Source organism: Toxorhynchites rutilus, chromosome 3 (genome assembly GCF_029784135.1).
Source record: "Toxorhynchites rutilus septentrionalis strain SRP chromosome 3, ASM2978413v1, whole genome shotgun sequence".
Classification (NCBI taxonomy): Eukaryota; Metazoa; Arthropoda; class Insecta; order Diptera; family Culicidae; genus Toxorhynchites; species Toxorhynchites rutilus.
In genome coordinates this window covers 14,553,649-14,570,380 of record NC_073746.1, presented here as the reverse complement: position 1 = coordinate 14,570,380, position 16,732 = coordinate 14,553,649, and the positions used below count along the sequence as shown (strand labels likewise).

Genomic DNA, 16,732 nt, shown 5'->3' with positions numbered 1-16,732 from the left:
CTTTTGCGAACGATATCGTATTCTCCTATTTCTATCACACGTGATTATTTGCTCCAGAAATGGGTTGATTTAGTTGTGCTTCGCTGATGAAAATTAGTCAATCAACTTCCTTTAGAATAATTCATGTGGCTTCCAAACATCGAGTTTCTCTGCGTGGCCTCTTTTTCAAACTATTGATTGCCCAATTCTTATTCCTAGTTTACACAGTGTGTGGTATTGCTGAATCGATCCTTCCGCAACATCTAAGCCCAACCTCCCAAAACATGTTTGGTTTCTCGTAAAAAACTGGGCAAGGTTATTTTTATGCTATTCTATGAGTCGAAGTTATTGCACTCAAGAAAAGTGACCCGAGCAATTGATAACCGGAAGGTGCAATAACTGGTGAGGACGACGGGTGAAATAGCACACCTTAGGGAAACATGACATTTTCGGCCGGGCTGTCAAAGAGAATGAAATTTGACATTGTCCGGTAGAATACGAAGTCTATCATATTGGCTAATTCTGTTAGTTTGTTCTGGATCGCTGACTTTTATTTCGTTTAGTTTTAAGCAGTACTTGTTAGAATTTATCGATGCTTTGTCGAAGCACATAAAGCAGAATTCCTTTTCAATCTCACCAGACACAAGATGCAATAATATGGAACCGATTTATTGTAGCGTTCTATGTAACCAAGCTTCACCAGGTAGTTCGTTGTTCATTTTCTCTTGGTTCATCACCTTTGGAGTTCTCGAAAGACAGATACAACAAACCCGTACCTAAGAAAACTATGTCGTGCATTTTTCAAATAACACGATTCTAAAACTCTTTGATGGTGTCTTCGTCCTGGCGGAATGTAAATAAGTTCATCACTCTCAGTTCATGTGCGTTACCCTCAGAATACGCATTTGAGCGAAACAGTTCAATGATATGAAAAAATATAATCTTTTACGGAGTACACGTTAGGAGCGGCAAGATTGAAATTCGATGTAAATGCAGAGCAGATTTCATTCATTTTTGATTATATTGTATTTTCAGAAATATTTATTTTATGTGTCCACGTGGACATTATTTGAACCCCCTCCTCCCTCACCGTGGACAAGCGTGGACATTTTCGTGGAAAACTGTCACTAGCGAGAACTGCCAAACTCTTGTGAGTTTGGTGTAAATCAAGGCGCTTGTATAAATGTATGACAGGTGAAGCAACATCATCACTTCAATAAGAAGGGGATTACGGTTTGTGGAGCGGGGGTTGTTTGTTTTGTTATTGCTAGGATACGCCATTTTTGCATTTTCACATGCGAGAGTAGGGTAACACGGGGTGAGTTGGACATATGGGGTGATTTGGACCACCCCTTTATCTCAAAAAGTACGGCTCAACTTAGATTTTTTATAATGCCATCTCCTTCTATTGTTGAACCATATGTACCTAGTGTAAAAAAACTTTGCTAAAATTCGACAGGTGGAAGGAAACGGTAGCATGAACACAACAAGCACTTTGATTGTCAAAAAATGTGAGTTTTCCGATCGTGCTTTTAAGGTTTTTCCCGCTGATTAAACAAACTTTTCGTGTATTATACAGTTAAGTTCTGTTCGTCTACAGAAGAGGAACAATTTGATGCAGCGAAACTGTCAGTTTGATAACAATAAATGGAATTAATTGCATTTCAATTTTTGCATGTTGTGTGGGGTGACATGGACACGTTTCTGTGGGGTGAATTGGTCCTATAGGTTTGAGGCTTTTCTTTTGTCTAATTGATTCCAGATGCCACTGAATTACAAAAAGAAGATGGGCAGACAACGTTGGAAGAAGGGAGAGCTTGAAAGAGCAACGCAGGCCATCAAGAACGGATTTTCTTTGACCAAGCATCGAAAGTGTTTGAAAATGCTCGAAAAACAGAGAAAAGATCCATGCAGAATTCGAGATGGTCTCAATCCAATTTTTCTGGTCTGGAATCTGACCAAGACACCTGGTATCGATCCCAGAACACTGTTACTGATTGTAACATTATCCCAAAATACTTTACATAAACATAAGTACGTTTTTTTTCGATGAAACACACACTGGACCAAATCACCCCACAGACGGTCCAGATCACCCCGCATCAAATTTTAATGTCCAAAAATCATCTCTTTTATTTTACGATATATTTGGTAATTTGAAGCTTGATATAATGATTAAACATTTTTGATTGAGAGAAAACAAGTGTAGCTCAGTATACAATGTGACATTTTTTTATTTGGACCGTATTGGTTTGGAAATATTAGGCGATTTGCTTAGGTGGTCCAAATTCCCCCCTTTTCCCCTAGTGGATGAACTGGATTAGAATGAAATTCTACAATATCATCCCTTCTTTTTCACAAAAATTCGCGAAAGCCGAACATAGTAGGCATCGTTCGAATAAGCGTCGTAGCAGTTTGTAGAGAGCCGCCGGCAGCGTTCTGATGATTTTCCTGTTCTTCCGACCGGGTAAAGATTTTCACCAGAGCTGTTTGTAAACAATACCGACAGCAATTCCAATATGGCTGAAAGTGCATTTCATATGATTGTTTCACCTGGTATATATAGAGGCGCCTTGGTGTAAATCAAGGCGCTTAACATACTGTCAGGTGGGCTAAAATGTGAAGCCATGAATTTATAGGATGAAATTAACACACTTCCAAAATTAAAAAATAATGAAAGAAAATTTACTTTTCTGTATCGAATACGTATTCTATGCAATACAGTATTACGTTTTCTCGCAAATTGTGAAATAATATTGAACTGAAATTGTGTCTGTCGAATTTTTGTAAATGTTGTGTGTGGCGAAATATATAGCCAAATGGTTAAGTAAGCGTCGTGTTTTAAGTAATCGAATAACTTAAGAGTCTCCATTCAAATTTTAAGATTGCAAAACTGCCTTCTTTAAATTTTCGCGAATTAGATTAAATTTTAGCGAATGGGCGCACATTGCTCCATAGATCTGCCTTGAGCTCGCCGAGTAGTCTGATAGTTTGGCAATGACAGCTAAATTTGCAACACATCTTGACTCGTGGATCATATTCTCTTGGCCGGGGCCTGATCAAAACAACTAAATCAACGGAAAATGTAACTGGTTTTATAGAAACATGACACTTGAAAAATACAAAAACTTTCGTTTACGCTCAGCGCTTGCACATACACATATGAAAATCATCCAATGTACGGTAGTCACCAATACATACACATTAGAATATAAATTGAAGCATTGTTTGTTTACAATGAGACAAAGCAGCAAGATCATCCCCTGGTCTTATAGAAGTTGGACAGAGTGTAGTATATATGTATTATTAAAATTTGTCCAACATTTTTTGGTCAAAGATACAAATAATGAAGATAGTTTCGATACAAACATGCTCTTTTCGCACTGCCAGTTGCGAATCAACTACAAATAAATCTAATCGTAATGATCCAGGATCGTGAAAGCCTCGTCCTCGTGGTCGTCTATTATAGTAGGATTTAAAATATGAAACTTCTCAGACGACAGAATCAATGGAGTAGAGTTCATCTTATGCGGGCGCTACACGATTTGTCCAACGTTTCACTCGAATGTTGGACTCAAACATTTGGCTCGATGAATCGACAAATGTTGTGACGAATGTGCTGCTACACGGTGAAGTGAATGTTCGATTCAATGCACTTGGTCCAAACATTCGGCGAGTATTTGGATCGAATGTTTATTGTTTTTATTTACCATCAAAAACGTTAGGAAACTGGATTACGATGCGAGTATTGAAATTGCTGCCGTAGCAGTTGTACTGATATCGGGCTGTAAATTAAAAATGCTTGAAATCAACATTATTAAACTGCAATATTTTGCCGAATATTTTGAATTTTATGAATCAATTTCATAGTTCCTTCATCTAAAACTTGTAAACAAACCAATCTGTCAAAGATAGATTCGGACGAATCGTGTAGCCGTGTAGCGGTGTATCGAATGCCATCGTGTGCCGAATCAACGAATGACAAAAATCCTTTGCCTCGTGCCACTCGCGTTGGAAGGTAATCCACAACGAACGGATTACCTTCCAACGCGAATATTCGACACTCGACATTAGAGGTTCGTAGCTCGTCAGTCGACTACACGATGCGTCGAATCATCGAGCGTCCAGCATTCGAGGGTGTTCGTAGCATCGTGTAGCGCTGGCTTTAGAAGTTGGTTAATGGTGCCCAGGCTATAATATATAACCTATCATGGTATCGTTATAGACAGGGATCATGGGAACAACTTTGCTGAGGAAAACATGTTTCTAGAAAGCATTCGTGAGAATTTATTAATTTTTCCACGTTATGAGTTCTTTCTTACCACTGCTTAGCAGCGGCGATGTTGTGAACTGAAAAAACGTTAGGCGAAAAAATTGTATCGCGTAACGGATCCGTGAATTGACCTCCAAGACCAAGTGATTTAACACCGTTGAACTATTTTTGTGGGGTTATGTGGAGTATCTGGTCTACGCCAATTCATCGAAGACGATGGACGCATGGGAATATAGCATCCGTCACTTTGTCACTGATATACGCCCTATGATTCAAAGTGATCGAAATTCGGACTTCCCAATTGGAATTAATGGTGATTAACACCATTCAGCTGTGTTCTATTTCAATTTGGAATTTTATGTGTCTATGGAAATCACCCTGTATTTGATTGCAAAAATCGATAGAGCCGCAGTAAGCGTACTTTTTTTGCCGGCAGGAAACTCCGATATCAATCAATTTCAATATCAAAGTATCAATTTTGGCGAAACGAAGCGATACACGAAGATACTTTATGAGTTTATGCTAATTTATGAGTTCCTTGATACCCCACTGTATTCTGATGAAGTTGTGAATTATCTACTAATTGAATTCTTGGATTCGTGTTGTTGTCACGCATTCAAATGATAACACGAAGCGCGAAAAATCATTGATAAAATCCGGCAAACATCAATATCCATAAATCGTATGAGGGCCTGTGCCTAATGGTACAAACGGAAGCTTGACGTAGGACTGTGATTGCTCGGGAAAATTGTTTCTGAATTTAGATCTTTCGATTGGTCAGAAATTCGAGAATTCAAATAATTTAGCCCTGAATTGAGACGTTTGATACCGGAAACATTAGGCAAAGAACAATTTACAAGTAAATTTGGAGAAGTGAAGTTAATCCACTTCACTTTCCCAAACATTTGTATTTCTAAATAAAAGGGAACATAAGATTATGATCTAATATATCTCGAATAAGTATATACAAGTGTACCTCCAAATCGGACATCGGTTCTTTCCTAGCAAAATTCTCTATATGGCCAAACAACGAGCGGTGTGTTTCACCATCTTGTACGTTAAGGCGGCTAACGGTTGTCCGAAAGCCCTCAAATCGGTGTGAAATTGATAGCTCCTATGATATGCTTTCGAGAAGCATGGTGTCTTCAGCAAAGTCGATCCTGGATTCCAGGCCAATAGAAAAAAACTCGTTACGCGGAAATATTAATAACATCTCTCGTATGCTTTCCTCAGCAAAATTTATGATCCTATGATCTCTGGCTATAACGGAATGACAATAGTTTAGTTCAAAATATCACCGCCAGGACGCGTAGTGGTCAAGCAAAATCAAAACGGAAAAAACATAACTTATCAGAAATGCTTTCTAGACACATTGTGTCTTTTCCAAAGTTGATTTATGATCCCTGACCTAAATGGGATGACAATAGTTTAATTCACAATTTTACCGCTAGGGCGTTCAGTGGCAAAAAAAATAATCAAACCGAGTAAAAATCGATTATTCCTCAAGACTAATTTTCCAAAAAATTGTGTCTTCTATAAAGTTGGTCTTATGATCCCTTGTAAAATTTGGAGCAAAAACGCGATGCCCAGATTCACTTTCTCCCGAAGGCGCTTAAAAAATTACCTCCTAGTAACTGAAAATAGCTTCATTCTGTTACAAACGAACTATAACATCAATCTTCACTAGGTATTCCTTTTCCATATGTTTATTAATCATAATTACCTGATTTGCTGCGATGCTTTAATTTGAGCGGTGCAGCAGGATGTACAAAAATGGCCGGTGCAGTTGCTCGTCATACATTTTTGACGTAGAACTACGTCTTTCATTAAGGGTGCCAAATCAGAAAACAGGTAACGTTTTTATGAAATAAAGTTAACGTTAATAATTATTTATGCCGCGAACAGATTTTGGTGGGGGTTTCCGTAGCCACATTGGTTGCGCGTTCGCTCAGTAAGCGATCGATCGTGAGTTCAAAACTCAGGGCCCCCATTGACCATCTTTGTGTTGTTACAGAACAACTACGTCCACGCGACAATCATCAGCGATGGAGATCGATCCACGGTCGAAATAAGATCGATTCATCCATACAACTGCTCTGCTCTGCATAAATATCGGGCTGCTGTTCTATAAATAACTCAACAATGGATCAACGACTGTCTCCGCTGTCCAGTCTTAACTGTGGATAATGGAAGAACAGATAGAAAACTCTTTCGCCTAAATGGCTACTGTGTAAATATGTACCATTTGCAATGGTATAGAAGGGAATACTCTAACGCCGAAAAATGGCAACTGTGTAATGTGCTAATTATAGATATGATAAATATGTGACATGTACACGATTAAAATTCGGCTCTGTTACAGCTAAAATGCTAATGAGCCTAAAATAAAAAAAAATAAAACAAAAGGGATAAAAAAAAAACAGATTTTGGCGATTTACATACCAAACGACTCGGAAATTCCCTAAGATTAGTTTGATATGCTATACATTACAATCCCATGGTGTGTAAATGGTTAAAATTCATGAAAACTATAAGCGTTTCCATTTTCCCATACTTTTGTTCTGTCCATTTGTGTGCTTTCCCGAACAGAGCTGTCGATAACGAGCAACTTATCGTCGAGCAACGAAGGGGAAATCGTAAGACATAAAGTCTCCGTGAACAAAGGAAAAGAAGAAGAACGAAGCGGAATATTTGCCTATAGTATAAACAGAGGATCTCGCTGAGGCAAACTTACATTCTTCGTGAGGACACCGACTGAACAGCATCGTTGCTGGGCGAGCTGGACGGTGAGGAGTGGAGGCTCCGTTGGTGCATTTGACATTGTATCAATGCATTGAACTGACGCTGTTAAGGTTTTGCACCACAGGAAATTATTTGGGAATACCAAGTTATTCAATAAGTTATAATAAGTTATAAATTTATTTGGGTTCACGTGCCAGTTGCAAAACTCCCTTCAAATAGGATTGCATTTGCGTTAATCATGATCATAATGAAGCAGTGCTACTCTTTTCGAGGTTGTTGAGATTAACAGGAAGAGTTTTTTTCGATTATTTAGTCACCAAGAAAGTAAATGTCGTTCTGGAATTTTTTATGTGATTTGGTTTCGCTTGCCAGTAGTAGTTCTTCAATAAGGATGATAACTGCGCTTATCTCGAGCATGTATTGTTCTGCGAGGACAAGAATTGATCATTAAACATTAATCGTCAAATGATTATACATGAAAAGAATATTTCAGGGCGACAAAACTGGTAGAATAGTTAATTCAAAATTTTCGTAGCATTATAAAATAATATCCGCAGTTATAAACAAGCGATTTGAATTAAACTACAGCGTAGTTCTACGTCAATAATGCGGTCGTGTCTTGGACACAACCTCCTATAACTTTTTTCTTCTGTTTAATCGTATCATCGTTCAGGCGGAAATTACCCAGATTTTTCTTCAGACCTTCTTAATATAAATACTAAAGAGCATCTCGAACGTTTTTAGAACTTGGAAATCGGTGGGATAGTATTTTAATCTTCTATTAAAAATAAAATGTCAGCTAATTTAACATTATGTCTTTTACCTCGCCCTATATCAATGTATTAAACCTCAAATGTGTGATCAGGCTATAAGATTGGTGAACCTCTTTATCGCATTTGAATGCGTATCATACAACTTAAAAAAACGTTGTGAAAAATGTAACTTTTTTGATTATGAAATAATCAAATTTTTGAATAACGACTTTAGTATGAAAATATTGGTAACTTTACCTTCACGATGTACATTTTTATTTACTACTAGCTAACCCGGCAAACTTCGTCCCGCCCATTTACTTGATTAATTCTCGAGTAATGCAGAAATTTGTGTTTTATTTGTATGGCAGCCACCCCTAAGAGAGGGGGGAGGGGTATCTAACCACCATAGAAACATTTATTGCATCCCTAAAGTTTCCATATGCCTAATTTGGTTTAATTTGCTTGATTAATTCTCGGGTAATGCAAAAATTTGTGTTTCATTTGTACGGCAGCCCCCTCTAAGAGAGGGGGAAGGAGTATCTTAACACCATAGAAACATTTATTGCATCCTAAAACCTCCACATGCCAAATTTGGTTTCATTTGCTTGATTAATTCTCGAGTAATGCAGAAATTTGTGTTTCATTTGTATGGCAGCCCCCCCTTTGAGTGGGGGAAGGACTGTTTAACCATCATAGAAACATTTATTGCATCCTAAAACTTTCACATGCCAACTTTGGTTTCGTTTGATTGATTAATTTCCGAGTAATGCAGAAATTTGTGTTTCAATTGTATGGCAGCCCCCCCTTTGAGTGGGGGAAGGACTGTTTAACCATCATAGAAACATTTATTGCACCCTAAAACTTTCACATGTCAACTTTGGTTTCGTTTGATTGATTAATTTCCGAGTAATGCAAAAAATTGTGTTTCATTTGTATGGCAGCCCCCTCTAAGAGAGGGGGAACGAGTATCTTATCACCATAGAAACATTTATTACATCCTAAAACCTCCACATGCCAAATTTGGTTTCGTTTGCTTGATTAATTCTCGAGTAATGCAGAAATTTGTGTTTCATTTGTATGGCAGCCCCCCCTTTGAGTGGGGGAAGGACTGTTTAACCATCATAGAAACATTTATTGCACCCTAAAACTTTCACATGTCAACTTTGGTTTCGTTTGATTGATTAATTTCCGAGTAATGCAAAAAATTGTGTTTCATTTGTATGGCAGCCCCCTCTAAGAGAGGGGGAAGGAGTATCTTATCACCATAGAAACATTTAATGCATCCTAAAACCTCCACATAACAAATTTGGTTTCATTTGCTTGATTAATTCTCGAGTAATGCAGAAATTTGTGTTTCATTTGTATGGCAGCCCCCCCTTTGAGTGGGGGAAGGACTGTTTAACCATCATAGAAACATTTATTGCACCCTAAAACTTTCACATGTCAACTTTGGTTTCGTTTGATTGATTAATTTCCGAGTAATGCAAAAAATTGTGTTTCATTTGTATGGCAGCACCCTCTAAGAGAGGGGGAAGGAGTATCTTATCACCATAGAAACATTTATTACATCCTAAAACCTCCACATGCCAAATTTGGTTTCGTTTGCTTGATTAATTCTCGAGTAATGCAGAAATTTGTGTTTCATTTGTATGGCAGCCCCCCCTTTGAGTGGGGGAAGGACTGTTTAACCATCATAGAAACATTTATTGCACCCTAAAACATTCACATGCCAACTTTGGTTTCGTTTGCTTGGTTAATTTCCGAGTAATGCAGAAATTTGTATTTCATTTGTATGGCAGCCCCCCCTTAGAGAGGGGGGAGGGGTCTCAAAATATCACGAAAACCTTCCCCGGCCCCAAAAACCCCTACATACCAATTTTCATGTCGATCGGTTCAGTAGTTTCCGAATCTATAAGAATCAGACAGACAGACAGACATCACTCCATTTTTATATATATAGATAGATAGATAGATAAAATCAGTTTCTAGTGATAGCTGGATAGTACCACTACATACAAAAAGGAATTTTTTCTGACTTTATTCAGTTTCGTACCACTGTGCGGCTCACACACCGGAGCAATAAGCAACTAGCAAACTAGCAAACTAGCAACATGCAATAAGCAATATTATCGCCAATGGGTTTTTTCATTTATTTTCTGTTGATTTCGCACAACGGCGCAATACGATATTGATGGTCGAATCACGTATTTTATGATCACGTTATTGATTACATCACCTTTTTGATTACATCCCGAGTTGAAGCGTTCGAATTTGGTCTAAGATTGACTTGAGCCACTCAATCTATTTATCAGAATGTTGCCTCATCGCTGCTCGTGGCTTGTGAACTAAATTTCCTGAATTTTTTGATACACTCTGACAAACCTGATTCTATTTCGTTGCAAACCAAACAGTAAAAATTTCAACAAGATACATTCATGCATTCATGCATGCTTAGAATAAAGTATATTTAACGTCAATTTCGTTCTAAAGAGTTGTTTGTTTATTTATTGTGCTTAAATATGATAATTTCAGCCGTCCAGTTTCTACCATTTCACAATTCATAAGTATTATCAATGAAAAACTGAAAACAATCGGCTGATTTACATGTCGATAATTGACAACCTTGACATTTCGGCCAATAACCTGGAAATATTCGTGTTGGAATACTATTTATCAAATGCTGCTGAACGATTTGAACAGGATTCAAAACTGGAGAGTGAGCCGACCAGTCCAAAAAATTATGTTTTTGGTCCTTAATCCATTGCTTACTTCCTTGCTGATATGAATAGTAGCATCGTTGTGCTGGAATGTGAATTTTTTGTGACGATATCCACGCAAAAACGGTAGGAGAGAGGACTCCAGAGCATGTATGTCATTCTTGAATGATATGAAAGCTATCTTAAGCTTTCCGGTTGCACAGAATCCCTCCCAAACCGTACACGAGCCCCCACCAAAAATCCTGGTTGAAAAATACAGTTCCTTTCTATTTTTATTATCAATTCCTGTTCATTATCATTAAAAAAAACAATGTTCACTGTATCAATTATTCAATGTGATTTTTTTTTCGCAATGTCAAGTTTATTCTGTACATAAAAAAATACATAATTAATTCATATCTAAATAAAATTCCATATTTGCAATATCTATGATTCCGTTAGTGTCATTTATGAATTTCACATAGTTACTAAAGATTCTTAATAATTCATCTCTTTTAATTTTCCCTATACGATTCAATGACGTTCTCAGTAAGTCTCCACACGATAGTTGTTGCCATCCTCCCAAGATATCTGCCGTTTTCCACTGCATTCTTGCCCAAGCTGCCACAACTCGAGGGCACTCGCTTATTTTATGCGCTAATGTCTCTTCCATTGCATTGCAATGAAGGCAGTTCGCTCCATCCGCCCGCTGTATGGTGTGCATTAGTTTTCTGTGCTGTGGCTTTTCGTTGACTATTAGGTACAATGCACTGTGATGTCCCGATGAAATTTGTTTCGATGCGATGTTGCGCCATATTCGACTCCAGTTGAGTCCTGGATGTTTTCGTTCTATCCACGGCAGTTCGTTCTGCTCAATATAGTATTTGATTATAGTTTCACTAGAGGGATTTTGTTGGATCGGAATTGGAAGCAGCGACATTTGCTGACGAATTTGTCTCAGGCATGGGAAATCTGCTGAAGAAGGATTCGTTTGTGTGAGGAGGGAGTAATAGAACGGGATGGATGAAATCTCTTGTAAATGCCGATTAATCAGCAGCGCATTACATTTTAGCGCTGGCAGTTGCAATTTCAGTCCGCCCTGCTCTATGCTTCGCGCAAGCTGCTGTATCGGCACTCGCGCTGGCAACCCTTTCCACAGGAACGAACCCATTGTTGCAGTTATTTTTGCTGTGTGAATACTGTACGGTGAGATTATCGATGCCACATACCAAGTCTTCGAAAGAATGAACGTGTTTAAAAGCATTATCTTCTGACATAAATTTAGGGTCCGTTGAGAATGAAGCCAAATATTTTGCGCTATTTTGGAAACTAGCGCATCCCAATTCAGCTTCACCATTTCCCGCAGAGAGTTAGTGAAGACGATGCCTAGAATTTTCACCGTCTCCTTTGTCTGAAGCCAAGGCACTGTCCATAGATTTCCATCGGTTACTCCCACATCGATAGATACCGTCTTTTGGCGATTGAGCTTAGCCCCAGCGATAAATTCAAATTGACAGAACATTTCATTGATCTGTTCGATTTTTTGTGTAGATGTTGTCACCACACTGATGTCATCTGCGTAAGCTACACACAGGTCATTACCATCACAAATACACTCCACTCGTGTGAGAAGTGGATGAAGATACAGCGAGAATAGCATCATCGATAATGGATCGCCCTGTCGAACCGATTTCTCGATTGGGAAACTTTGTGAGAGATGGCCGTTTATCAACAACCGAGACGTAGAACGTTCGGCAATCCGCTGCAGTAACCCGACGAAACTCTGATTGATACCGAGCGACCGCATGGTTCGGTGGAGAAATGTATGCGAGACCCTGTCGAACGCATGATCGAGATCGAATGATATTAGTTTTCCTCTTCTCTTTTCGGCGATCAGTTCTGCTATCCTGTCTTTAAGAGCGAGAGTAGCTTGGAATATATTGCGACCGGGATTGCAACATTTTTGTGCTCCGTTCGGCAGCCGATGGTTTTGGAGCACGTGTTCTAATCGGACTTTCATAATTCTACTCAGTAGTTTATAATCTACGTTTAGCAGAGTAATCGGTCGGAAGGCCCGCACGGTGTCGTTATTATTTCTCTTTCTAACTAGCACGATTATGCCGCTTGTGAAGTCTGAGGGGAACTGTGTTGCTATCGCCTCATTCATCACCAGATTCAACTCTCTGTGGATGACGTTGAAAGCTCTCTTATAAAACTCTACTGGTAGCCCGTCAACTCCAGGGGATTTTCTAACTGCTGACGCTTTTATTGATGTGTATATCTCCTCCGTGCTTATCTCTGTCATTAAAGCGAAATTCGGTTCGTTATCTGAAGGTATTACTCTGTCACACTCAAAGCTCTCTCTCGACTCGTTGTTCTCTTCCGGCGCTGCATAGAATCCCTTGAAGTACTTGAACACATGTTGTTCGATTGCTTCGGAACCTCGCAGCAATTCGCCACTCTCATTTCGCATATTCGTTATAGTTGTTTTCTTTTTCCGCCTTTCCCCTAGCTGGAATGTGGAGATATTTTCTCCAGCTATAATTGTGTCGTTTATGCGCATAAAGTTTTGCGCGAAAGATCGCTGATGCGCGAGCATTTGCGCTTTGAGTCGGTTGATGGTTGTTAACATATGAGGATTTTGGTAATAATTGTCATAAGCAAGTCTAAGCTGGTCATATAACCGTTGATGTTTGACGTAAAATTCGTTGTATGATTCTCGGGATTTCCATCGGAAAAATGAGCGTATTTTTGGCTTCGCACATGATAGCCACCATGTCATCCAACTGTTAAAATTTCTTCGTTGGCGGGTCCAGAATTGCCACCGAATTTTAAACTCCTCCATGTTCTCTTGTGTTAGTAGATGTGGACGTAAACACCAGAAGCCTCTACCTTGCGCTCGACCGAGGGGAGGGAGACAAATTCGTGTTGTCAAAGCTTTGTGATCGGAGAAGGAGCAAACGTGAGTAGCTGCGCTTCGTAATTGCTCGCACATTCCATTGCTGACGTACAAGCGATCCAGCCTGGAAGCTGCGTTGTATGTAACATATGTGGGTGCGGGGGTTGAAGGATATAATTTAACCCATACATCATGCAGCTGTAGTTGCCGCACCGTTGCTTGTAGAGCGGGACTCGTGTTGAAGTGTGTAGCGTCACTTGGCCGAAGCACGCAGTTAAAATCTCCGGCTAGTATGACGTGCTCAGTGTTATGTCGAAGATAGAATGCGATCGTACCGTTGAAGAATCGCTCTCTCTCGGCACGCAAAGCTGTTCCCGATGGTGCGTAAATATTACATAGCGTCGTATTCTGTACTCTCAGTGCGATGAGGCGACCATCTAGACTCTTCTCGACGTGTGAGAACTGAATGTGTTGTCTAAGCGCTATTGCCGTCCCTCTTCTCATATGGTCAACATTACATACTACATTATAACCGGGAAGACTCAGATGTTCGTTCTCGACCTCTTGCAAGAAGACGATGTCGAGGTCCATCGTGCGGGCAAAGGTTCGTAGCGCGTCAAGTTTAGTAGAATTTGTGATTGTATTTATATTCACAGTCACGATGTTGTAGCTGACGAACTGATTCATTGTGTCATTGGTTCTCCTCGCTCATCATCGCTTCCCTCTCGCCGTTTTTTTCCCGGCGATCTTACACGAAGTCTACGGGTCGAGAGTGAGGTGGATGAAGAGTCAGTTTCGTTGCCATCGGATTTGCTACTAGCGGTTTTGCGAACCACTCCGCCGCTAGCAGGGAGTTGCTGGACTTGTGTATCGTTCAGTGACCCACTGTCCGATGGCTGAGTCGCACTAGGTAGTGCGGATGGTGCTGTTATGTTTGCTGAGAAGCTAAGTCTTCGGTTTGAAACTGATGTCGACGACGTGTCGGTTGCGTTGCCATCGGGTTTACCACTAGCAGTTTCGCGATCCACTCCGCCGCTAGCAGGGGGTCGCTGAACTAGTCTATCGCTTATTGACCCGCTGCCCGATGGCTTAGTCGCACTTGATGATGCGTGTTGTGCTGATAATTCCGTTTCGGATTCCAAATCAATGGAATTCGGTGGAGGCATTAGCAGCTGCTGTTTTTGTCTCGATTGTGGCTTGGAACTTGATGGTTTCGATAAATCTTGCTTTTTTTGTCGACAACTTCGATGTGGTCGCTCGTGTTTCTGAAGCAGGCTGTCTTGCAGCATCAGCATATGACTTCTGGACCTGCAGTTTTTTATTTTGTGCGCATGTGATCCCATTGTGGATAAAGTCACGACAGTGACGACATGTTTGTTGTTGCCCAAAATAGGACACGAGTGTTCGCTCTCCATCGATCGTTACCCACGATTCGATGTTTCTCTTCTTTGCAACACGGGTACCTGTGTATATACCCGGGAAGAACAAGTCAGAGCCGCATACTTGCTCCTGTATCGATATCACTTCTCCGTATCTGTTGAGAAACTCAGCGATTCTTCGGTCAGTGACTCTCTCGGAAAGATCAAACAATTTTACTTCGACCGCTCCGTCCTCCATCGTGATTCGTAGACGGTGCTTTTTCCCATCTACATTCACCTCGTGTTGGTTGTCGTTCTCGTCACATATTTTTTTCGCTAGCTCGTGGCTAGTGACCTTGATGAATGCGCACCCGAGCGTCCTACTACATTGTATGCGTGTTACTTCTCCTTGTTTCAACTTTAGTATCGTACCACAGAATTCGTGGATTTTTGCGTATTCCGGTTTTTTCGGGAGGTTCGCATAATCAATGCGAAAAGTGTTTTCGCGACGATTCATCGCGGAGTCGCCGCACGCTGTGTCAACGGCTCACCGTTGCACGTCAATGAGAAATCTATTGACTACTTTGAGAATAGTTTGTGATCGACTTTCGCGGCAATTATTGCAAAACGCGTCTGCTCAGTACGAAAGTTGAGCGCTCACTTTTTGTGATTAGCAAATGTTTCCCTTCTCCTCAGCACAAACACGTCAATGAGAATTTATTGTCCGTGTTCTCTTTTCACTTCATTCATTTCAGTTATTCACAGTTTCATTTGGAAGTCGTAGAGAAGCACATAACATATTTGTTAACTAGAGAATCGTGTTGTGTAGTATATCGAACAATTTTTAGAGAAATTCAAATTCAATTGGTATGCATCAAAATCCGAGAATAGTTTCAGTCGCATACCAACTCATCAACGACCAGACAATATTTTGTTACGAAAGTCATATTGATTATTGGGGTAAAAGGAACCTAAATCACCTCCAGATTTTTTATTCGAGAAAGGTATTTTATGACTTCAAAAAAAAATTTTTTGTGCTTTCGTATAAGCGTCAGCGGTGCCGAAATTCAATAGATAGCAATTTTATCTTCCGCAATTGTTGTTACCTTATTGTTTGCACTGTTTATTTTTAGTGTTATTTTTAGTGCTATGAAAATCCGTATTTGGGATTTGCGGTATTTACATATGAACGCTACCGGTGCATCGCTCATATTTCGAAACAAAAATTAATCGGGCAAACGAAATGCACCAGGCAGAAGTACAACCAAACTAAAGGATTGTTTGCAAAAAAATTATCATATCTTTGCTTGCGAAAGTCATGCAAAATTATCTATGTTGCTGTGCGTTTTTTAACAGCTGGTCGTTAACGGGTTAATGAAGCCTCAATTTATATAAAAAGCCGACGAAAACTTGGTGAAGCCCCCAAAAATAACAATTCAACAAGTTGTTTCGATTTAATATCATCAATTTGTAAAAACAATACCAGTTCATTTTTTTTGCGCAACAACGGTACTGTAAACCTAAAAAGCGTTTGCGAGCAGTATTTACCCTCTCTCCAATATTAATATACGTCTTGTGTTAATTTTTTCAATACAGATTCGGTGCCGCGTCACACGCCATGTTCTTCTAGTGATATTTGAACAATACCCATGCACAAGACCTTGAATTGGTGAAAAGATTCCTTGTTTTGAACACTTCTACATTTGCATTTAATCCTAAAACCTTGACTTTTTGACTCTTTCAGAACCATACCAATTGTTGAATGCCGCATCCCATCGTTTGGTAGCACAAGGTTAGTTCCTGCTTTTGATTATTCTTCTTTCATAGGGTGATATAATTGATTTGAGTCACCACCTCAACTAACTTCAGTCGTACTTATAAAGCAACACAATCACGTAGCCGACATTTACCATATCTACCCTAAACCATCACTGCTTGCCTCAAGTTAACACACACACGCACATCATAATCACTTCTTGTCATTTTCCCCTTTTCAACCATTGCCTCTCTAACCGATGCTGTTGTTATTA

General features: G+C 39.6%; 1 protein-coding gene across 1 annotated transcript in view; it reads left to right on the top strand.

The window, feature by feature from the left end:
* LOC129779758 (DNA-binding protein D-ETS-6) overlaps positions 1-16,732 on the top strand; it is a 52,770-nt gene that overhangs the window by 22,261 nt on the left and 13,777 nt on the right. Inside the window, exon 2 of the mRNA XM_055787426.1 lies at positions 16,447-16,494. Coding sequence (XP_055643401.1) covers positions 16,447-16,494 — 48 coding nt within the window. The remainder of the gene's footprint in view (positions 1-16,446; positions 16,495-16,732) is intronic.